General features: G+C 37.1%; 1 protein-coding gene across 14 annotated transcripts in view; it reads right to left on the bottom strand.

Annotated features, from left to right (window-relative positions):
* EMSY (EMSY transcriptional repressor, BRCA2 interacting) overlaps positions 1 to 25407 on the bottom strand; it is a 79913-nt gene extending 54506 nt beyond the window's left edge. For 3 of the 14 annotated variants that reach the window (XM_020892767.2, XM_020892765.2, XM_070472945.1), the window contains exons 1-8: positions 25133 to 25404; positions 23344 to 23452; positions 17766 to 17865; positions 16141 to 16215; positions 14758 to 14799; positions 11205 to 11380; positions 9457 to 9609; positions 7266 to 7525 (exon numbers count right to left, since the gene is read on the bottom strand). In XM_020892767.2, coding sequence (XP_020748426.1) covers positions 7266 to 7525; positions 9457 to 9609; positions 11205 to 11380; positions 14758 to 14799; positions 16141 to 16215; positions 17766 to 17865; positions 23344 to 23413 — 876 coding nt within the window. In that variant the 5' untranslated portion in view covers positions 23414 to 23452; positions 25133 to 25404. Of the gene's footprint in view, positions 1 to 7265; positions 7526 to 9456; positions 9610 to 11204; positions 11381 to 14757; positions 14800 to 16140; positions 16216 to 17765; positions 17866 to 23343; positions 23453 to 25132 lie in introns of those variants that run through there. The other 11 variants (XM_070472948.1, XM_070472946.1, XM_020892769.2 and 8 more) reach the window with 9 other exon arrangements.
* Positions 25408 to 25689: the final 282 nt, after the last annotated feature.

The following is a 25689-nucleotide window of genomic DNA, read 5'->3' as shown; positions in this document are numbered from 1 at the left end:
ACAGAGGGAACAGGACGGCGCAAAAGATCAAAGGTAGGAATTAGTCTGATGTATTTAAAAACAGAAAAGAGAGCCAGTGCAGCAAAAGCATATGGGGCAAGGAAGGGTTACAAAAGCAAGCAGAAGCCAGATCAAATCTGCAAACCAGAGTGAAGAATCTAAATTTTATACTAAGTATAATGGGAAGCTAAGGGAAGATTTTAAGTAAAGAAACAAAACCTGATTTATAGTTTAAAATATCATTCTAGTTGCTAGGTAATGAGAGGTAAGAGAGGAAGCAGTGAGACTAGTAAAGAAGTCACTGCAGTAGACCAGGCAAGAAATGGTAGAGGCTGCTCGGACTGGGGTGTTAGTAGTCAAAGATATGTGATCAGATTCAGATTATTTTAAGACATAGAGTCAACAGGACTCGCTGATGTATGGAAATGGCAAAGTTGAGGAAAAGAAGAGAATCAAGATTAGCTCCTAGAGCTAATACATACTGGTTTTTGAAATCTCCCAACAGTCTTACCACAGAGATTACTATTATTATCCCCATTTTACAGTTGAGAACACAAAACCATTTATAAATCTGTAGTATCAGCTTTATTCTGGGCAAGTATAATGGTAGTTTAGTGATACTCCAAATGACACTGAGTGAATTTTTCCTCTCTAACCAGAATTACTTTTTACCTACCTAGGACAGAAAATTGTTTTGAAAAACCCAAAGAATTTAAGGGAGAAATTCTTTTTTTTAACTTTTTTATCAGTCCTAAAGAATGTCTGAAATTAAATCAGTCACTCAAACTTACTGATGTCTATACTCAGTACTGACATCTCAAAGAAGTTCTGACGTCATAGCATTATTATTATATATTCCCGTGGTGAAGAATTCTAAGTAGTATCCATTACTTTAAGAAGTTTGTTGATTATTTGAGGAGTCAAGAGAGACATACAAGTCTTGACCAGCAAAAACGTCTATAGAGTTGACCAGCATACTTCTATATAGACTCCACCAGCAAACATCTACATAGCACTATTACAAACACAACCATTAGCCATCATATAAACTGAGAAGTAGACCAATATGGTAAAAAGACCCAAAGTTAAGAGTCAAATGAACCTGAGAACTCTGAGTAGAGAATCTCTGCTACTAACAAACGGTAGGGCCCCGGATATGTGAAAATCTCTAGGTTCCAATTTTCATCTATAAAACAGGGATAATAATACTCACCTTACAAATCATTCTAAGAATTAAGTGAGATAATGATGTGAAGCATCTAACCTAGTGCTAGGCACATAGCAGGTGGTCAATATTTGGCAGTTTACAAATGGTATTTAATAGTATCTTATTATTACTACTTAATAAATGTTAGGATAACAGTAAAGCTGTTATAGATCAAATCAATCTGGAAATTAATTTTTTAATATATCAAATTAATGTGCAAAGTTATTTTAATGTACTCTATTTTTGTTTCATTTAAAAATTTTATATATCTTTTTCCCAAATTCTGATACCCCTGAGAATCCAAAGAGCTCGCAGTTACTACCAACTAGCCAAGCCAATTAATAGCAGTAATAGCAATGGTAGGTTTCATATTTTCCAATTCTGAACTAATAGCAGTACCTTCCTACAGCACAGCTTTTAGAGGGACTCTGCAGCACAGATAAGGATTCGCCAAGGCTTGGCAGGAAAAGCATGCCACACTTAACAGGCAATATCTGTCATGGGTAGGGAAGGGGAAGCATTCACACTTGGGTCAAATATTTTTAATTTTATAACTAGAGTATATATGTAGACTTCTAACATCAATACAATAACATTTCAGCAAAATACAGAATCTTTGAAAGCATGTTTTAGGTTATAGGTATAAATGATAAAATATATTTTGAGACTTTCAGTCTGCAAGCTAATTTCTGATCTGAAAAGGGGTTAAGCAAAATTAGAGATCCACCTTGAAGAAAATTTACTTGTACTTTAGTTACGTGTTACAATAAGGGAAACAAAGGGATTTTGAAACCAAGAGAACCAAACAGTGTTTATTCAGGCCATAATTCAAATTACTGACCTTCTAGCACTCACAAAAACTCCTTAAGAGTGCTGGGACTTGCACCCTAAGGATAAAATGAAAAATATCAATCAAGCATGTGAAAGCATAAAGCTATATTCTGTTGCTTTGTTTATATAAGTGCTGTACCAATGTTATACTTAAAATTAAGGCACCACATTAACACAGGTGGAAATTTGTCTACCCTGAAAATACATGATCTATATGAATTTGAATCAAGTCCACAAATTCATAAATAATTATACTTAATATAAAGTAATTCCTAAGTTGACTTCCATAGGATTTGTGAGAAATCCAAGGTGAATGGAATAATGGTAACAGCTTTACAGAGATTTCAAAAAAATCCAATTATCCAGCAAAAGGAAAACAAAAAACATACCAAAAATCCAGTTTATCTATTAGTCCTACCCACATTCAGCTTCTCCAAGAAATAACAAAATTAATGGCACTGAATACACATGAAGTAAAAGAGTATCATTTTGCAACTAAAACAAAATAGATACTAGATACTTAGTAAATATTTGTGGAATGAATAAGTCTTAATTTTATTTTTTTTTCGGCTGTGCTGGGTCTTCATTGCTGGGAGGCTTTCTCAAGGTGTGGCAAGTGGGGGCTGGTCTAGTTGCAGTGCATAGGCTTCTCACTGCAATGGCTGCTCTTATGGAACACAGGCTCCAGGGCACGCAGGCGTCAGCAGGTGTGGCGCGTGGACACAGCAGTTAGGGCTCCCGGGCTCTAGAGCACAGGGTCAGTAGTGCGGTACACGGGCTTAATTGCTAAATGGCATGTGGGATCTTCCGGGAGCAGGAACTGAACCCATGTCTCCTGCACTGGCAGGTGGATTCTTTACCACTGAGCCACCAGGAAAGCCAATTTAATTTGTTTTACATGTTTATTCAACACAGTAGGACAAATCTAAGGTTCTAGGCCTGGAATATTATGAGATGACTCATGCATGACTTTGGAGATAAATAAGTCTTCTTATGAGCATTACAAGTCTGATAACCTCAACTATCCATTTTCAACTGACAATTCAGAAGAAAAGGAAAAATTAAAATTAGAAAGTTCACCAATTTCACTTATAGGTGAGCTCCCATCTATTCTAAGAATTTTTATACAGGTTTACTAAGAAGACTGGAAAGTTAATTTAAATGTCAGGTGACATTTACTGAGTATTCATCATATGTACTATGTTAAGTACTTTCCACAAATCATCTCAATTAATTAAGTAATAAGCACTACTATTATCTCTGTTTTTAAAAGAAACTGAGGCTCAAGAGAGATTGAGAGTGATTACTATAACCATATATACTTATTCATTCAACAAATATTAGTTAACACCTACTGCATGTCAGGCACTGTTCTAAACACTAGGAAATAGTAATGAATAAGACCAAGTCTCTACCTTCAGTAACAACTTATACTGTATGGGAGAAATAGAAAATAAACAAATAAGTAACATAATGTCCACGAGCTATAAGTATAATGAATAAAAGTATAATAAAACAGAATAAGGAAATAAAAGGACATGGACTGGAGGTGGGTACTCTTTTAGCTATAACTTTGCTACATTATTTCTCAAATATCAAAAGAGCAGAAGAGAAGAGGGAGACGAGAAGAGAATTACTAATGAAATGGATCCAGCAAAGGTAGTAAAAATTTACAGAAGTAGATTTAAATATTCTTGGAGTATAGCAGGCTAAAGACACCTAATACACAGCTTGCCCAGAAAACAATAATTAAAATATATAAAAATTGATATTCAGAAAGATTACCTTGGAGCCATCAAATACAAATACAAAAATTATATTCAGTGTAACATTTAAGAAGTCAGCAAAAATAGTCAATTTCTATATATTAAGGGGGAAGCTTAGTGAAATAAACTCATTATTTGGAACAGTTCATTCCCAATAGTATAAATAAATTTTTTTTTAAGTTCACTGACTTGGTTTATAGGTTTTATGTCTTCCAGTAGAATATTTTTATATAAGTCTACCAAAAAAGATTAGAAAGTTAATGTTAGGTGACACTGCTTTCCATTAAAACACCAGCAAGGGAAGGGACCTAACATTTTTTGAGTACATACATTTTGTGTACTTTAAAATACCCAGTCTCATTTAATCCTTGCAATAACCTTATAAAATAGGTATTATCCTTATCTCACAGATGGATAAACAGATTTAGAAAGACTAATTTATCTCAGGACATACTGGAAGAAGAGCTGGGGTTCTAACCCAGGCCTCTTTGACTACGAAAATCCTTACCTGATTCTTAATACTAAACTATAATGCCTCATCCTAAGACTGAAGACAGAATTATATTCCACAGATCAACTCATTATCATTTCTAGTTTATCAAGAAAATTAAAATTTTTATATATTATATAATGACATCTTTTCAAGAAACTCAAGGAGCTTCTTTAAATGAAAGTTATCATGGATCTGAAGATTTTAAAGTAGGAAAGACAAACTATTGAAAACAAGAATTCACCTCTACTCCTTCCCCCAAATCCCTCTAAAACAGTCTGAAGGGATTTTTCAGAAGAGGCACATAAACCCAAAATGTTAAAATGGAAAGGAGACAACAGCTACCAAGTTTTTGAAAAGTGGAAAACAGAGAAGTAATAGCCAATCAAGCATACTCAAAACACTGAACATGTAAGACCAGCAAGCAGAGAAACAAAAAATCAGACAGCTTTCAGAGAATCCCAGAAAGACTCAGGAACTTGAGAGTACCAGATGCTTCTGAAGTGAGGGTAACAGAGGGATTAAAAAAATGGAAATCAGTTGAAAACCTGTTTAAGCAACATTAAGATCCCCAGCTAATCTCCCCTATCCTAAAGGAAGACTAAAAACTTATTCTCTTGAGGGAGAGATTGAATCCAAGGGAATCTGATGATACAAGGCTGAGGAGAGTTAGTGCTATGCTGAAAACAGAGGGATTTAGTAAAGTCTATGTATTGAATGATTAGACTATCCAGACCTCTCCCTCCCTTTGTTCCCAAAATATTGGCAGACAGGCTTACTACTGTAGGTGAAGACTAGAAGATTCTTCTCTAAAGAATCTATCCAGTCCATGAAAAAGCCTTAATGAGAATGACAACTGGCGGAGGTAAAGTGGTACTGAGTGTTTATCAACAGAACAGCCCCGCTAAGTCAACCCACAATGAAAGTCACCTGCCAGTTATGTCCCATCCAACTCACAAGCTTTCATCAGCTTTTTAGTGCCTATTTCCATACATAGATGTGGCCAACATTTAAGTAAACTGAAATTAAAGACAGAGATCAAAATAAATAGGTAAAAGAAATTTATGAGAGAAAATATGAAAGAAAAAAAATATTTTTAATTATCATATCATTAGAAAAGAGAACATAGTGACCGTGAAAGAGCATGATACTATTTAAAAAAAAAAAAGGAACTTTCAGAGAGCAAGAAAGTTACTAGAAATTTTAAACAGAAAAACCGAAGTGAAAAATTACAGACAAGTAATGAAGGGTAAAATTAAAAAATAAAGAAAATAATACTTACAGAGCATTTACTATGTGCTAGGCTCTATCCTACGCATTTGCATTTATTATCTCATTTATTTACACCCTAAAACTCTATAAAATAGATATACTATTCTCACTATTTTACAACAGAAAAACTTACATCTAGAGTTTAGTTTTCCCAAAGTCACACAGCTAGTAAGATTCAAAATTCAGGACGTCTACTTCTAAAATCCAGACTTTTAACTACTTTACTACAGTAGAAAAAGCAAACAAATGGAAAGTGGGGATGAGAAAGATTGAAATTAAAGGATCAATCTAAGCATTCAATATCCAGAATAAGAGGTGATTCAAAAAAAGACAGAAAAATAAGAGAAATAATTCAAAAAATTTTCCAGAATTCAAGGATAGGAGTGACTAAGAATAACAGGGGCCACTGAGTATACAACTCAATGGATAAAATAAAGACCCACAACCATGGAAAATTACCTTGAATTTTAAGAACTCTGACAGTTACTAAGAGCTTTCCAAGAGAAAAAGAGGGTCTGGAATTATAATGGCATTACTGGACTTCTCAAAAGCAATATTGTAAACCAACAGCCAATGAAGCAACATCTTCGAAATTCTCAAGGAAAATAACCTCTCACCTAGAAAACTTACCTTGCTAAATTGACATCAAGACAGTAGGAGGGCAGAATAAAGAAATTTTCAGTCTACCATGTAAGGTCTCAAAGACTTCCCAGGTGGCGCAGTGGTAAAGAATCCAGGTGCAATGCAGGAGATGTGGGAGACATGGGCTTGATCCCTGGGTCAAGAAGATCCTCTGGAGGAGGAACCCACTCCCATATGCTTGTCTGGACAATCCCATGGACAGAGGGGCCTGGAGGGCTACAGTCCACAGGGTTGCAAAGAGTTGGACAGAACTTGAGCATATACACACACATGTACACGTGCGCGCACACACACAAATGCACGCACACACACAAGGTCTTAACAACTCTACTTTCCACCCCACCCATATACCAAGAAGCTACTGGAGGATATACTTCAGCAAATTTGTAAATAAACCAAGAAAGGGGAAGATCAGAATGACAGTGAAGGGAGATCATAGACACAGCAGTGTGTAACAAGCCTAGCGTACCATCAGTTTCCAGATTAGTGTGGGAAGTAGAGGGTTCTAATAACAAAATTGACCAAATACTGATGACTTGATCATACTGACAGAAGAGTCTAGAAATGAATCAATGATAGCTTTCAAGAATTAAAAAAATAATATGATAACAATTATTCACTTAATCATATCCTTCCTTTCTTCTATGAAACACCTAACTCTGTCTGACAACTTCATTACTCTGGCAACATAAATACTGAGTTCCTAAAGGTAAAGTTATCCAAATATAGGCTGAAAGAATTCTCTATATTTTAATTTTTTTTCCAAATAAGAACCATAAAAGTGAAATAAATGGAAGTCTTAGAAGATTTGCTAGCTATGTCCTATCAGGCAAGTCATGTGGCATCTCTGAGCCTCATCTACAAAAACATATACAAAAAGTAAAATAACAGTATCTAACCCAAAGCTTTATATGTAGAATTAAAGAAAGTCATGAATATTCCCACCTAATGCCAAGCACATAGTAAGCACTCAGTGCATGTTTGTTAAGTCTGAACCACACTGACTGAACGAGGGTAAAACAGCACCTGGCAGACAGAGATTCCCTCTACCACACACCTTCTGTGTTGCTGTGTTTGTCGTCTGTGTTGACGGTTTGGTGAAGGTTATTTTCACAGGAGACATGTGGGGTGGTAAGGAGTTGGCAATGCTCTGCATGATGTTGCTCATCTTGGGACTGCCGCTCACAGGCACAGTGATCGTCTTTGAGACCGGAACAACAGCTTTTGGAACTTCCTTGAGGACAACAGGCGAGGAGCTAGAAGAGTTTGTTCGCCTTCGTTTTCTGGGTTTTTCATCTTCATCTGAACAGCTAACACCTGTAAGGCAATCACAACATGGTTACATTTTATAGCGATCTAACCTTGTATTTTATACCTCATTTTAAAATGATCGTGTCATCAGTCATCCTTGACCTCTCCCTTTGCCTCATGCCCAATCAGACAGTTCTATCAATCTTCCCTTAGGGGAGCTATCTCTGAATGTCTTCCTGACTTTCTTTAACCCTACAGCCATGTTAGGCCTCCTTATCTCCTGCCTGTATTTCAGCAACAACCTCCTAAAAGGTGTACATGCTTCTAATTTCTCCACTTCCATTCTACCTTTCAACCTACAAAGTTAAAAAATCTCACATCTAATCATGCCAGTGCCCTGCCTCAAATCTTTTAGTTTTACCTCCCTACAAGATAAGGCACAAAAATCATTACTGTCTCATTCAAGGTCCCATATCTTTCTAAGAACACAATACCCTATTCCACCCACCCTATAATCCTTGCAAATTGACATGCTCACCATTCCCCAAAGCCAACTTATCACATACTCTAACCATGTAGAATCTTTATATACTCTCGTTCTTTGGGGAACACCACATACCATCAGTGACCTCTTCACCATCCAGCGATCATCATCCTGTAAGCTATTTCCTCAGTGAAGCCTTCCCTTACTCCAAGCAAAGCTAATCCATATCTCCTCTGAGCTTGGAAAGCACTTCATACATTCTTTTCGGTATCACTTATCCCATGGCAATGTGGCAGTCAGTCTGCACATCTCCTGTTATTAAGGGGCTCTCAAAGGGCAACAACTCAGTCTTATTGGTTTGTTTCCCTGGTACAGTGCCTTGCACGTATGAAGTTAGGAGAATGAATGATTATATCTCAAACTAATGTTGCCTGTGTGATTTCTGAGAATAAAACAATAAACTTTGAGTTACTTCAAGCTATGTATTATATGAAATGCTTTCTTCATATTTGGGATTCACTTTCAACATTTAAAAAACAATTAAAAGATAGACCTCTACAGTTATTTTAAAAGACCATTTTGGCTAAATTCACAGAAATCAGGTATAATACTCCCAAAGTTTAAAATTATTTTTATGTACTAAAGCCTCAATTGTCTTATACTTAAGAAAAAAATCAAATGAAAAACATAAAATTTTGCAATATACATAGGAAATCTTTATAAAGCAGACATCCACAAAAGCACACAGCATGACTCATGGAATTGGTGATAAAACATAACTCCTTATACCTTCAAGTTTTAGACTCTAACCAAGACTGACAATGACCTAAAATTTTTTCTGTCTAAAAGAGTAAAGTCCACCTCTAAAAGTTACAAAGAAATTAAGTTTATAACTATACTGAGAAAAACCAAAGTCAAATAGTAATGATCTCCAGTTAACACTAAAAGCAAATCAATACTGACATAACAGACATTGAAAGCAAAAAATGAACTGGACATCAAAATGCTTCACAGGGTAGAATCAAAGGGTTAAAAACTGCAAATAAACCTCAAAAAATTACAGTCAACTAGAAATATGAAAGAAAGATGCTCTAGAATGCGTCACTGAAATTTAACAATTAGAAGACATGTTGCATAATTTTTAAAAACACTACAAAGACTACAATTATAGGAATAAACAATAAATAAATGACATAAGCACACTCTCTTAGTTTCTATTCACGTTTGTATTCCATGAAAATCAGAACAAGTGAATACTTAAGAGGATAGCACTGTTTAAGGCAGATTCCCCACAGAAAACAGAAAAAAGGATACATAGTCAACCCCCGGAAATTATTAAAAAGCAATATATACCTAGTCATGTGTAAAGAAAGGAATTCTTTACAACGTTCAAAAACTAACCACTGCTAATAGCCGGTGGGCCAATGAATTAATCAGGAAGGCAGATCTAATCAGAGCCTATGCTGTAGCTTTTAGCCAAGATGGCCCTGATAACACTGAGAATATCACTTACTTTTGACATAAACAGTACTTCCACTTGGCAAGACAACTACATTGGAGGCAGGACTGGCAGGTCTTGGAGACTTAACCGTTGCTATGCTGCCACTTGGAACAGGGGTAGAGGTTGGGGTTGACGTGGTACTTGTGTAGGAATAGCAAACCACTACTGAAGGAACGATAAAAAAGTCTGCTGTTAACTTTCACCAAAACTGTCCACGCATACACAAAGACAATTTTTTTTTACTGCAGGCCAATTTTAACATTTCCATATAACCAGAAGTTAGCAGTCAATACTAGGAATTAGGTCCACAGGTTAAAAAAATTAATAACCTTTCCTGAAAATCATCACTTAACTAGGTTTTCCCCAAGTATTTAGCAGCTGTCTACAGGTGGTATTGACAATAGAGAAGAGCACAGTTACAAAGAAACCAAGGTCAAAACTGAGAATAATGAAAATCATTATTTATTCATGGCAGGAGTTGGACAAAAAGCATATACTTATTTTCTAATATTAATAGCAGTACCAATGATGGAGTTACGGATCATTTTTCCCTAACCACAGAAATTTCCAACTTAGCCCCCAGAGAGAACCAAGCTAAGTTTCTCTTATAAACAATCACTAGTCACTTGCCATCTAAACAGTGCAATAATAACTAAGGTAATAACAACATCGTATTTTAACTGCTTGAATAACAGCAACAAGCAGGAGTACCATGGATTATGCTAAATTCCTCCCATATATTATCACTAATCTCACAACACCACATCCTCATTTTAAGGATGAGGAACCCAAGGCTCACAGAAGCTAAAAGACTGGGTGGAGGTCACAAAGCAAGGAAATGACAAATGAGGACTCAAACCTAGATTAGAACTATCAAAAATTTTATAGTCTTTCCACTGAATCAGAGAGGTGGTAAACAGAAAAGATAAAAGAAGGCAGAGAAGAAAGATATCTCTCCTGCAACAAAGAAAACAGGAATTCAATGAAGGCCAAGTTTGAACACCGATAACTGTCTCTCCCTAAATACAGCTTCCTTAGGTGTAAAACAGTCTGGCATGTAGGAAAGGAATGTCTCACTCTGTTCCACAATCCATAGTCAAAAAAAGATAATTCCCCAAAATAATCTGACAACTGCATTATTTTCAGGGTCATTTTCATATAACACCAAACTAAGCTACTGAAGTCAACTCAAAACATGCACTCTCAAATTTAATATTACTCTTGGTGACCTTAGGAGACTCCAAGGAATTTTAAAGCATCTGTGATGTGATGTGATGACTAGATGAAATAACAAGAAAGCCTTCTCCATCAGCCATGTAACCCCTAACAGATCCAACACATTGCCTGGAACAGAGAAGCAGCATATACCATTGATTCCAGAAGACAAAAACAGAACTTTATTTTCTAAAGGATCAGTTCAGCATCTTTCTCCGGCAGCTATTATAAATGACTTCTATTGCCTTATTAATTTTCTATGTCACCCATTTTATCCACTTCTAACAAGATAGGTTCCTATCAAAAAAATTCATTCCAAGGCTTTTTGCAATTTTGTGATTAATGTAATTCACACTTTGAACAAAAGGGATATTTAATTTTGGCTGAGACTAAAAACTTGGCAGTTTCTAGTTTCAGAACAAGAGTTATTCACTAGTTTCACAGCGTTTAAATACTGGGACAAAAACAGATGGAAAATAAGACAAGTGTTCTTTGAAGAATCCAAGAAAAGTCGCCTCTGCACACTGAAGGACACCTCTGCTCACCTTCCTTGCTTCCCGTTTCCGCAGGCACCGGGAGAGACGCGTTGTGCTGGACGGCCGCGTTGGCGACAGCATTCGCTGTTACAGTGAAGGCAGTTTGGGGAACCAGCCGGGGCATCAGGGGTACCAGGCGACGACCTTCAATGGACCATTCTGAGGAACTATTAGGTCCAGACATACTAAACAAAAAAGAAAATGCTGCTACAAGAGTTCTCGATTGCTAAAACTGAATCAAATACATATATTCAAATATAACTTTTTAAATTATAAAAAAGTACTCTGAGTGAACAGGAGAGGCTTTATTTTAAGCAAGATTGAAACTATGAATAAAAATCAGAATTTAAGAAATCTTACATACACTCAGGTTTTCGCACATTTTATTCCATAATCTGAATCTTACAATGAACATCTCTGAAACTGTGAAAAACTGTCCCATGCCTTGTAAATAAACATCAACATTATTTTCATTACTTTAAATCTGGTTGGTATTAAAGATGAAAACTAGTATTTCTACCAACTTTTAGAACTTAATGTTGTAATTAGGCTAGAAAGGTAAAAATTACTCAATTTCAAAAATCAGAATTTCCTTAATAATTAAGGATGAAATTCACTGAATTTTTGCAAAATTATCCTAACTGCCTGCATGGCCAGAGGTTCTAAGGCTTTCAAAGAAGGGAAACTGAGGCAGTAAACGAGGGAGACTAGGTACTGGGAGGTGTGAAGCTGCACATATCACTGCAGGTGTCACTGACAATGTGTTATATTACTATCATTTCTATTAAAAAAAAATAGACTGGATCTGAGGACACTGGAAGAAATCTGCCACTATTTTAATTTTACTTATTTATATCATTCTTCACTCTTAGAGATGTTTGAGGCAACTGAACTCTATTCCTTAGCAGACACTATTCTCAATTTTACTCTAAACTTGTTGAGCAAATTTTATCCTAGGAGTCCAAACAGAGGTTGAAGCATGAAAAGACAGCTTTTCGCTTCCCTTTGCTTGGCTTCAATAAAGGCAGCAGTCTAACTAACGGTGACTGTCAAGGTTTAAAATTCACCCAGAATCAATCAATCAGTTTCTTCACTAAGTTGGAAATACTTCTGCACCTTTTTCAAAACCAAAGATTCTACAACCCAACCTAGAGTTTAAGATTCTGCATATCCACTGATTCCTGTTAAGAGTACACAAAAGCCCTTATTAGTGGATAGTGGAAAAATGATGATGATGGTGATGATGATAGTTAACATCAGTTAGCACTTAGTACATGTGATACATTGTTCTAAATATTTTGCCTGTATTAATTCATATAATTCTTTCAAGCCTATGAAATTGGTAATATTATCATCTCCATTTTATAGATGGGAAAATTGAGTTACCAAGAGGTTAAATAACTTGCTTAGGGTCACACAGTTACTAAACAGCTCCTTTAACAAGCATACATCATGCTATTGAATGAACTGCCACATCACAAGTAGAAGGTATAAAAATTTTCAAATGTGTTTCATGTCTAACTTTTGCCTTTGATTTATACTAACTAGACACTGTTGTCTAATCTACAAACTTTCAATGAATGAAACAAATTACACCTTGAGAAGAATTTACATTCAGCTAAGAAAAGAATTTCTAGGAGTTGATGAATCCAACTGAGTTATTGTGGGAAATCTGCAAAACACAGGCCTACCTAAGACACGGGAAAGAGGGATTCCTAAAACCCAGATAATCCTCACAAATCTGTTATCATGTAATCTCCAAGTTGACGCTAGTTTTGAAATAGAGAATGGTACAAACAAGAGAGACAGAAAAGGGCTAATACTGATTGTCAAAGGGAAAAAATTTTAAAAGCTATTCAGTATTTTCTTGGCTTACTCCTATTTTGCTACCATTTTACTAGAATGTCACTAATAAATTTGCTTGATGAAAGTTTACCACACAAATAAAATGATGTCTACACTTACCTGGTACACTGTTAAAGAGTGGCAGAAATTATGGAAGATTAATAATTTAAGCACACGAATATATATGCTATTGAAAAGACAGAATCTGCAGTGCAAAAAACACAACTGCAATTTCTAAAAATATCTATAAATCTTCCAAATTTCTACTCACACAAACGTGCTCAATTTTTTTAAGTGAGTGAAAAATTACTCATCATGTTATAATTAGATTAAAAATTCCTATTTGCTTATTAAAGACGATGTATATATTCATTAGTTGCACAAATCATCTAAAAAGAATTTTACAGGTTTCTGTAAACATATTCCATGGCTTCCCTGGGATTTCTAAGTTTCAGAGAACATTTCTTTATTTATACTAAATATAGCAAGAGGGGGATGGAAACCTTGCTCCAAGCCCCTTTTCTGAGAAGTCTGACACTAGTAGAACTACCTTGGCCCTTGCATCCTTTGGTGTGCACGGCACCAGCACGAAATCCTCACAGAGACTCACACAGTATCCATGAACGTCTAGCTGATGGGGAAGGAGTTAAGAGATCAGTAATTCTGGATAGGTACTTTCTCTAGATACAATGCTGCCAAGAGTGGCCCAATTAAAAACTGTGAGGCCTCTTAACATTCCAGGCTTTAATACTATAATATTCTGACACGTTTCAAAACTGAATTAGAGTATCAAATAATAAAAACGTGTTATGGTTCAAGCAAGGCTTTTCTTTGATCCCAGACACTTGACTCCTTTTGTTTCCACCTCCTTTGTGCTCAATCTTCTTGGCTTTCTTTTCACCTTTCAAACATTCCTTCTGGCCTAAGCTGCAGTTTTGAGTGGGGGAGGGAAGGGAGAGGAGAAAGGGAATGCAGTCAGTTCAGATGCATTCCTCCTTTGGCTCAAGTTACTTTTCCAGGCTCAGAGTATGAAACCCTCCTATATCTATATCCTATATCTTTAGAACTAGGTTCTGTTGCTACAGGGGGCAAAGGAGACGGACAGAATGAGGGATCTATGTCTTCCTCAGCATTACCCACTCATTGCCCCTTGGGCTCCACAAGTAAATACAACATCTGGTCAAACTAAAACCACAATGTCAAATATTAAAACAGGAGTATGGAAAGGCCTGAGAAGCTTAAAATTATACACTGAAGTAAACGTTTTTCAAAAAATTAAATTCATGTATTAAAGAAATCAGAAAAGGAGAGAAAAAAAGAGAAAACAGGTAGGTAAAAGCCAACTCTCAATTATCCATGCTAATAGAGAGAGGAGGGAAAGGGAGAGGTCAAACAGATTAAAGAAACTCACATATTAACCAAAATACTTTGGCAAATACTTATAATTTCTTCCATCAAACCTTTTCCAGAACAACTAACAAGTAGTAAAATAACTAATTAAAATATTCACCTCCTCTCCCTTCCCACCCTCTGACTACTTTAAAGCAGCAAAATAGCTAAAGGGTGGGCAGTATTAGGAAGGGGAGGAGGAGAAGAGAAGGAAAAGCAAGGGGCTCGGTTAATTCGTAAATGAAGTATGTGCCCCTGAATAATTGAGAGCTTCATTTTGAAATAAATACAAGAAAAAGCCTGAAATAATAATAACCTATTTGCATACCTGTAACTTGGTCTTTCACCCAAATATAAGGATAAATTCATTCTTTAAAGGGGAAAAAAGGAAAAGGAGACTAAATAAATGTTATCTTTAAGTATGAAACTGATGCATCAACTTATAACTAATTGCCCCACAATATTGTTCCAATGTTTTTAAGGTACTAATTTTGTCTCTAAGTGCCTCTGAATGCAAACTACTATTCACTACCTCATTATCTAGCACGTAAGTTTCCTATTACCAGTTCTCAAATTAGAATCTAGGCTCAGTTACTATTTTTAGAGTATCCCAATTTAAAAGTTTAGAGAAATTTAAAAGAAGGAGCACATTAATATTTAAATGTTTCAGCCATGTTGGCCTAACAATACTTAATGTCACTAGAGGAAAATTTTCAAATTTCTACAGTGCACAGATATCTACCACTGGAAAATCTCCAAATTCAAACTGTTTATCTTTCAAACTATGCAGTTAAAAAGGTAGCACCCCATTTTATCAGTCAAGTAAAATGAGGAACAGAGAAGTACAATATGAAGCTAATGGATCTTCGGGGTCAATACTAATACTGCCAATTGGGTTAAAAGCACTATTTATTACAGAATGGAAAGGTATCAAAATTTTTCTTTTAGCTTTACTTCATATTAAGACAAAAATAAAAAGCAAATGAATTATTCTATAACATACCTTATTTTATAAAATGTTCCTACCATCTTGCATTAACATTTAAAGGATAATTTCTGCTCTTTTCTATTTTTCAGGAGGCACTCTCTCCATACATACTCCGTTAATGCTCAGGCCCTATCTTCTACCACCCTCCACCCCATCTATCAAATAGTTATAATGATTTGAAAGCAATTTGATAAAAATTCTTTATAATTTTATCTTGCTGACTTTTCAAAGTAAATTAAAATATACTGTATTCATATTTCTTAAAACCAGGCTATATGTTAGAATCCTTTTTTCTGAATCTCAAAATACATGAAATATGAGTCAAAATATTTATAATGCCTATTTATAAAGCAATATGTATACATATCAAATACTGTTACAAAGAACCTCTATGGGGCTGTCAAATTTGGGGAGCAGGGTACTTTGTTATTAAACTTTGTTTCAAGTAAAGGAATCACCTGCTAAACTGTGGAGGCCTTTAGGTACACAGAGATTACATTGTAACAGGATCTGACCTGAGTACTTAAAGCTTGCCTAACCAAATAAATGCAAAACATAACCAATAGAATAAACAGTTAACACAGCTATGGTTAGGATCCCTGAGTACAGAGATATTACTATCAAGATAAAAGACTCAGGAACCTCTACACAATAGGAAGACTGTTTCAAAACTATGGTATACTAAGTCATGAAAAATCAGGGGTGGTATGACTAATGGCTTACTTATGTGCAATTGTTGTTAACCGTTCATCGTTTACTGCTCTCCGAACTTCAGCACGGTGGCGTTCTGTTGAGATGCTATGAAAAAAAATAGCCATTATAGAACTCTGCCAAGCAGGCAGCTCTTCTCTATACTTTTATTAATGTTTAAGTCAACATTTTTTGTGGGGGAGGAGGGGAATTGATGTGTAAAAAAGATAAAGACAAGGGTCTAATATATATATATATACATATATATATATTCAGATGCTTTAATTAAAGTCATAGAAAAGGATTCAGACTGATTCTGTGTAATTGTAGAGAGAATTACAATTGTAGAGAGAATCTGTAACTAAATTCTAATTAAAAATTACAAATTATAAATTTATAAAATTATACAAATTACAAATCACAGAAAGACAAATTCAGTTTGCTATGAAGTCATTAACATCCAAAACTCAGAAATGTCAGACCAGTCAAGATTAGCAGAGGTTCCGGTTATCTAAAAATACAAACCACTGAATGACTGCTAATCATGGTTACTGAGATTTTGACCCTCAAAAGAAAGTCCTTTCTAAAGCTTAAGAGTCTAAAATTTTATGTTCAGTGAATATAATAAAGAAATAAAAGTGATAAGATAATGTTTCCTATAGCTATATGGTATGAAACTTGATACCAGGATATTACTCCTTTATTACTCAACACTGAAGCTATGTGTCTTCTGTACTATATCACATCACCACTACAGTAAAAATGTGCTTATGTTGATCCTGATTAAATATACATAAAGTTAAATCTAAACAACTAAAAAAAAAAGGCTATACCAATTCCATTCATAAATACTCAATAAAATGAATACCACCCTTGAAACTGTAATCTTTATTGCGAAGCTAAATCTATACAATTGATTAAAATATTTAAGGGGCTTAAAAGCAGAATTTATGAGGCAATATAAACAACAAACAAAAAATATAAATTGTTAAGTACGAAGGCATTAAGACAGGATTTAATAACATACCTACTTTACTGTTAATTGAACATAGGGGGGAAAAAAATCTCTTCCCTATTTTCACTTTAAAAATAAGACAAAATGGTCTTAAATGTAGAAAGGAAATTTCAGTTAAAACAGAACTGAATTTTCTGAGAAAGCTCAAGATGTTAAGAATGGATCAAGGCAAAGTACCAAAGAATCCCTTTCACCAGATTTTTTTTAATGAAGTCCCACACTAGTGGGAAGCTGAAGGGATCAACTGTCCCTAATGCTGTGACTATATAATCACTACCCATCTCTATCAACTAAGACAACAACTGCCTAGTGTCTTCTTCTACACCCTAACAAACGTCACTTGGCCACCCTAGATCTTCATATCCAGTCACTGCCAGCTCTTCTTTCCTTTACCCAGGTTAAACATATTTCCCTTTTCCAACTGGCCCAAAGCTAAAAGAACCTGCCTTAAACCTTTTCTGATGAGATTACAGAATAAATGGTAAATTACATAATGTTCTGTAATGAAGCACACAACTGGGATGGGATCTCTAAGTACCAACAACCTGAACAGCTCTGTCTTCAGCCTAAGAGGGAAGAGTATCACAATACCTCAAAATGAAATTTCTAGAGTCATGTCTCACAAACTTTTATGATAATTTACCTAAGAACTTTTGAGAGTTCTCCAAGAAGATCTTTCTTTTCCTTGGTGAGATCTCCCTGTGCCCGAAGTGCACTGATAACTCCAGCATATGCCTCCAATTCTAGAAGAAGAAAATTATTTTATCAAAATAGACCATCAATATTTTAATACTATGGCTATATACAGTGAAACTTCAGGGCAGGAAACCTAAAAATCAATATGCAAATATTTCATTAATGTCCTCTCAAAAATTTTATCTACTAACATACATTAAATGTGGCTTTTATAATCTTATTTTCTTTTTTACTGCCTCACAGAAGTCATTTGTGTAAAAGTTTAGGAAGAAAAGTCTAAATGTTTTGCTTTACATATCATCACTGAAGAACATTCAACTTGGATGCTACCAACAACTGAGAATAGGTTCCCAGTGGTATAATAAGGCTGATAAGAGAAGTTCTTAGTATTATTGATAGGCAGCTTTACTGATAAAATTTTGAAATAATTCCTTAAGCGTGCCTAGGAATTCAACCTATATTCCATCTGTGAGTAGCGTGCAACTGAAAAACTACTGGATCAAGAGTCAAATGACCAGATTCTGCCTCCAGCACTGACGTCAGTTGTATGACCTTGGGTAAATCCTTTCTCATCTCTGATCCTAGTTTCTTTACCTAGTGTCCTAGAAGACACATTGAAGGTACCTTGAAGAAACCACCAACAAATTGAAACCACCAGCAAAATGACTAAGGCTTGATAAGCAAACATGAATTTTCGCTCTTACAGAAATCAGGACATAATACACTGAAACCTAACTCCAGACAGTTTCGTTTCACTAACTTTCCACAGCAACAACCATTATTTAATGAAACTGTTGTCCCTAGTAATGGTTAAACTATAAAACCAAAAAGCCCTCAGTGGCTCCCAATGAACCATGCGTGCTTCTCAGTATACTTCCTCATGTACTACCTTTCTATAGTACCTCCAACAATGACTCTGGACTTGGCATGTGACTTGCTTTGGCCAATGGAACATCACATACATGATGCAAACAGCAGCCTTGCACACAGGGCCTTGTTCTCTTGGAACCTTAAGATCACCAAGCTGTGAAGAAGCACAGGATGAAAGGTCACATGGAGAGCGTGGCCCAGCCATCTTAGCTGAGCCCAACTAACCAGCTAAGCTACCAGCTGAATAGAGCCATAAGAGCGAGCTCAGGCAAGATGAACAACCCATAGAATCATGAGAAATAATAAAATAGTTGTTTCAAACCATAAACACTATGAGACAAGTAGACCTGAACAAAACAAAATGATGGGAAATAAGTATCCAGACTATAGCTATCTTCTTAATAGATCCAACTTACTACCAGCATTTGCCAATGCCTTAGCCAAATAACTAAGGCATGCATACCTGCATTCAAGATACTACAATAACAGTAAAATAGTAGCCTCATTCAGTTCATATTATCCACAGTCTGTCAAAAAAAAAAAAAAAGAATTTATATAGAAGAGTGAGTTGACCATATTAAATAGACATGTCTTGTCCAGCTGAATTATTCCATGTGTAAACATCCTGCATGTTCAATCTACACAGGATATTAGGTAGATGTTTCATGTGGTCCCTCTGGAAGGACAAAGTGTTTCCCTGGAAAAATTTCGTTCCAAAAAACATATCTCGGCTTTTATCAGACACCAAAGTAGAGTTCAGAAAGACACTGGGAATAACTTAAGAAATCACTATACTCTAAATGTTTATGCCTCACTGATCAAGTATTTTATTCAACAAATCAGTATTGAGTCTCATTATATATACACGAGATAGTATGCTAAACCCTGCCTTAAGAAGTTAACTCTAGAATAAAGTAACTGTGAAACAAGTCATCAGACAATTCTGATACAGTTTACAACACAGTGGTAAAGGCACAGAGGAAAAACATCATCTAGTCTAGAAGCGTAAGCTTTACTCAGAACTGTGCTCTAGGCAGGCGGGGAGAAAAGCAAATATGCAAAAAGAACAGAGAGTAAATGAGCATATAATGTTTCATAAAGACGTTAAACTTCCAGTAATAGTCACTATTTTGAGAGTTTTATACTAGGAAAAGTAAAAATATGTCTGTACTTGGCTAGTCACCAATTCAAACCTAACTACTAACTGAACACTACTACTACTGCAAGGTACCAAGACGAATCTTCATATAAACAAAACAAGGTCCCTATCCTCAAAATGATTAAAATCCAACAAGGATGAAAATAGAAAAATAATTTGGGGCCAGACTAAAAAAAGCCACTATTTCCAGTCTAAAAAGTTTTTGATAGGACTCAGTGATTGATTAAATGTGGAAGGAATGGCAGATGGAAAATAACCAGATTTTTCAGTTTCCAAGATATTCAGGAGAATGACAATACCATAAAAAGAAATGGAGAGGTCAGAGAGAAGTGATTTGAGGAAAAGGTTCACTTTTGGCCTGTGAAATTTATGGTGATCAAAATTTCACTATTTCACAGTATTTTTTAGAAAGTGAAATTAACTAAAGACAAAGATTTTTGACATCTCAAGTCTCATTCCAAGTATAACTAAAAAGTCATGGATAGAAGAGGTAGCAACCGCACACAAAACTGTAACTCAGAACACAGTTCTCATAGGTACACAATCCAAGGCACACTTTCCCTTCATTCAATGAGAAATTCACTCACTGTAAAGAACATCTGCTAGCTTCCCAACCTCATTCACATTTGTGGATTTCCATTTTGATGAGGATCCTAAGATTCTGACAAATATCAAGCTCAGTTGAATTTCTAGTATTATTTTTGATACCATTCTATTACAGTGTTAACTTTAATGACACTTAAGTATAATGAAATAATTACCACATGAAAAACCACAGAAAACAAAAGATCTGCTGAACTATTTTAATAAAGCCTCAACCCATTCCATTTAAACAAACCTGCCATTCAATATAAATACTGTATTTCATAAAGCCCCATGTTAGAGTTATATAGAGATAGAAATTCTCTATCCCAATTTCTATGTGGGCTTCTCTCGTGGCTCAGACAGTAAAGAATCTGCCTGTAAGGCAGGAGACCTGAGTTTGATCCTTGAGTCGGGAAGATCCCCTGGAGAAGGAAATGGCAACCCACTCCAGTATTCTTGCCCAGAGAATCCCAAGGAATGATGAGCCTGGTGGGCTACACAACTGAGCAACAAACATTTTCACAAGTAAAATATAAATGTTTAGCATCTTATGTTAAAATAATGTATAACTGTTTTAAAAGAATCTTTTAAAAGCTAATCCTTAAAATATTTTAAACTAATTCTTAAACACAGTACCTTCTCTAAACTCTGGACCTAGAGCTAGGGTCTGAAAGCAGTTCAAAGGTTTCACTGTTATGATAATGAGCCAAGGAGGAAGTCATTCTGCAAATCACTATCAAAGCTCACCTCCCAAAAGAAGGATCACTGAAGATGACATTACCCTATAGGAAGGCTGTTCTCTTCAATACAGAAGCAGCTCTTCAGCAACATTACCTACACAGCTCTGACTAAAATTAAGAATAAATTTAACACTTAAAGCTTACAATTTTTATATTTAAACATAATCTCTTGATTTGAGGTCTTAAAAGCCCAGAAACTAAAGCAACTAACTGCAGTTGTGATCTGAACAGATCACAATAACTCTGTAACTATTTCAGCTATGAAATAAATACAAATCCAACTTTATAACTGGTAGCTAGCAAGTTAGACCAATTGCCTATCAGTGTATAGAAAACCTTGAATGGATAGTAAAAGTTTAACTTATAAGGTTAAATTTTAAAAAAAACAAAATAAAGGAATAATTGACCAAAAAAACCAAGGGACTAAAGTACAATGCTAAGAAATAGTTTAAAATACAGAAATCTTCACGGTAGCCCCTAAGGGGAAATGAAAAGGGCAGAGGTTATTAGCAGCTAAGGCCAGACTAGCTATGATTCAGATTTATGCACAGGAATTTCCAACAAAGATTTCTTGCGAAGAAATGATTCAAATAACAATAATAAATGCAATAAATAAATGTCTGAAAGCAACTGCTTTAAAATGCTGTGTCGGACACTGTGATAGGCCCATTTTGTATATACTTAACCCACAAACTTATGAGGCAGATATTATTACCTTCATTTACAAAAGTATCAATAGATTTAGGGAGATTAAACAACTTGTTTCAGGATGTCAGTCATGAGTAACAGGACCAAGATCCTAAATCTATGTGAATTCAAAGTCCTCACTTTCCCCTTCAAAATCACAGATATCTAAATAATTGCTATCCTCTGCCAAAACATTTAATGTTCTTTTCCAAATTATTTTTTTCATTTATTGAGTCCTTACTATGTGCTGGTCTGAGACTACAGTGGTAAATAAGACAAAAATGTCTTCCTTGAATCTTAGAGTCTAAGGCTACATTTCTCAACCAAGGATTCTCATTTGAATCACAGAATACAGAAAATGATTTGAGTAACTCTTTTTTTCTCAATTTTCCCAAAGATAATACATAACATACCATTCTAGATGCATGAAGAAAAGTTGGTTCATTACATACAGTGAAGGCCTTAGCATTAGGGCTTAATTCTCTCCCTAAATGCTGTTTGAGAAAGACTGCCCTAAAGGAAAAGAAGCACTAAATAATTCATTACAAGTGTAAATGGTGTTTTATTACTGATAGTAAAATATAATTTAGGAAAGTCAGCATTGTTCCAGTTCAGTTCAATCGCTCAGTCGTGTCCGACTCTTTGTGACCCCATGAATCGCAGCACGCCAGGCCTCCCTGTTCATCACCAACTCCCAAAGTCCACCCAAACCCATGTTCATCGAGTCAGTGATGCCATCCAACCATCTCATCCTCTGTCGTCCCCTTCTCCTCCTGCCTTCAATCTTTCCCAGCATCAGGGCCTTTTCAAATGAGTCAGCTCTTCGCATCAGGTGGCCAAAGTATTGGAGTTTCAGCTTCAACATCAGTCCTTCCAATGAACACCCAGGACTGATCTCCTTTAGGATGGACCGGCTAGATCTCCTTGCAGTCCAAAAGTCAGCAAAGCTTACACTAACTCAGAATTCAGAAACAGTATGGCTCCAGTCCATGGGGTCGCAAAGAGTCAGATACAACTGAGCGACTCAGCATGCGCACACACACGTGTAATTCACACACACTCATGAAGGCTGAAAGTATGTTAAAGTGAGACTGGAATCCTATTCCCTGGGTTGAAATTCTGACCCCATGACTTACTAAAGAATTAGTTTGGGTTCTAAGCTTCAGTTTTGTCATCTGTAAAATGCGGACATAAAAAGAAAAATATGTATCTGGTTTGAGTGAGAATTAAAAGAGATATTGAATGTAAAGGACTCAGTCTAGTAGCCCTGAAGAATTCTTAGCTGCTATTATTATTAATATGATTCATGTATCTACTGTGTGCAAAACACTATGCCAGGCCCTAAGAAAATAACAAAGAGTAAAACAAGAACTATATATCTCTAAAGGGTTTCTAACACATCATGAAATATGACACCCATGCAACAGTCATGACCCAAATAGAAAGCAAACAGAGGCACAAAACATCAAAAATGAAAATCATACCCAATTTTCGAAGAATCCTTTTGCATTCATCCCTGCTGAGATCCAAAAGTGTTGGCCACACAACAGGCATTGCTGCTTCTTTTTGGTAGCCCCAAAGAGCTTATCTTCCCTACCAAAGCAAAAACCAAAAAGTCAAATTACAAAAGCCCATTACAAAAGTACATTCAAAAGCCCACTCACCTGGATATCCACAAGTTAAGAAGCAACACCAGTAAAAGTATCACAAAAGCCTATTTCACCTCCACACTTTCCAACTTCTGACAAATGAAGAACTTAATCATTTGGGAGCTTACTATTCCAGCCTATCACATGGAAAGAACACAGGTATCAGACACCTATAGGCTTTAATTAGATCTTACGAGTTACTGGCTGTGTGATCCTGGGTAAACAGGTCTACTTGAACATGTGTTACTATAAAGTAGAGGTTTTATCACCCAGTTATGAGGACTGAATAACAGTGTATGTGAAGTTCTTATCCTAGTGGCAGGCACATTATTTAATAAATAAATGCCACTACCTATGTAATCTTGGGCAATTAATTCACTTGACTTCTGCCAAGCTTCTCACTATGAATTACATGAGGTACAGTATGCAAAGATCCTAAGATGTTAAGTGGGTAAATGGAACTGTCTCCTCGTCTTAACAATGAAAGACGAATTTACACCCCAAAGTCTTTACAAAAGCGTTTACCAAAAGTTTAGATGTCAGAAACTTCGGACTGGTAATCCCCTGGTCTAGAAAAAGACAACGACGCTGGGCCCTTGCACAATACCTGCTTAGCCCACAGGAGATCTGCTGTATCTATTAAATAAATGAGTGATTGGGAAGAGTAACACGAATGAATGAATGAGTGAATGTAAGAATGAGAGAGCCCAGTGTCTAGACGAGGAGTCAGGCACCGATCCATAATAACTGCTATCTCTTTTCCAAGAGCTAGCGCTGCTAACTCCAGCTCCACGCCTGGAGTTGAACCCCCTCCCCCTACTTCCCATAGTCCTCTCAGCTAAGAACCAACCCAGAGCCAGGAGAACTGAACTGCGCGCCCCAGTCGGCAGAATGACATAAAGAAAAGGGGTGGGGAAGAGGAAGAAGGGGCAGAGCCAAAGGAATCTGCTCCCTCCACAAGCCAGTCCCCGCCTCCCGACAGGATCTTGGAGGTGGCCGGCGACCGCCGGAATCAAGCACCACGTCACGGCATCCCGATGCGTCCCCGCCAGAGGACCTTACTGCGGGGCCGCATCGCACTGGAAACCTGGGCAGAGGCTGCCGGAGCCCGCTCCGGGAAACGGAATCCTGTCTAATCCTTCCACGACTCAGTGTCAAGGAAGGTAGCCCGCCCCGCCCCCTCCCCAAACACGCACTCTCGCAACACCACAACAAGAGTAGCCCGCCCACCCTCCTCACCCGTGCCGCTCAGCGCCCACCCCAATGTCAAGTACGCGACCCAAGCTCTGTAAGAACCAGCAGCCGGAGTCAAGGGCTCTGGTAGGCATCAGCGCCTCGTTCCCTCCTTAGCGGAGAGGACAACGGAGAGAAAGAGTAGACGCTCGGACAGCCAGGTAGACGACCAAGACTCACAGGCAGGCCCCCAGGAGCTGGACCCCCGCAATTCCAGCACCAGGCCTGCCAGTTCCCCTAAGCCCACCTCGGGGAGCCCCACGATCCCGTTAGGAGACAACGGAGGATGGGGCTGGGCGCCCCAAGCCAGGCTCCAAATGCTTGGCCCGGCGGTCCTTCAGACTGGCTATCCTGCCAGCTCTTCCCAGCACTCTGTCTGAGAGTCACCCACCTGCCCGGCTTTTCTGAGCTCATCTAAAAGGCTCCTCCGCCAAGACTAGGGGACACCAGGAATTGGGTTTGTTTGCGGTGCCTCTGAACGGGCAAGATGGCGACAGGTATCAGGGCGCAGGCGCAGCCGCGCGTTGCAAGTCGGGAGGTGTAGTTCGCCTTTCCCGCCTTTCGAAGAACGGACACCAGAAGATCTCCATTCTTCTGTCCCTCTTTTCCTCCACGTTTTGAAAGCAAAGGAGAGACATCGCGAGGATTTCTGGGAATTGTGGTCTGAACTCAAACTCCCTCCTCTTTCGCTCTCGGTGGGCACGCGCAAAGAAAGCTGGGATTGTAGTTTCTTCCATACCCTCCTCTCCCGGCTTCGCGCGCCTCTCCTCGGATCTCTCAGCCAATGGGCTGGCTCTCCGCTACGTGTTCCGCTACGTGTGGCGTCACACGTAGTGGACAAGATGGCGTCGGTGGCTGCTGCAGATGGTTCCCTGCGACCTTTATTCTAGGCGGGGTTAGGAACGGTTGGAAAGTTTGTTCGTCCCTGAAGCGCCGTTGAGGATTAGG

The sequence above is a fragment of the Odocoileus virginianus genome, chromosome 10 (assembly GCF_023699985.2).
Source record: "Odocoileus virginianus isolate 20LAN1187 ecotype Illinois chromosome 10, Ovbor_1.2, whole genome shotgun sequence".
NCBI lineage: Eukaryota > Metazoa > Chordata > Mammalia > Artiodactyla > Cervidae > Odocoileus > Odocoileus virginianus.
Note: the sequence above shows the minus strand (reverse complement) of the source record. Positions and strands in the feature narration are given on the sequence as shown.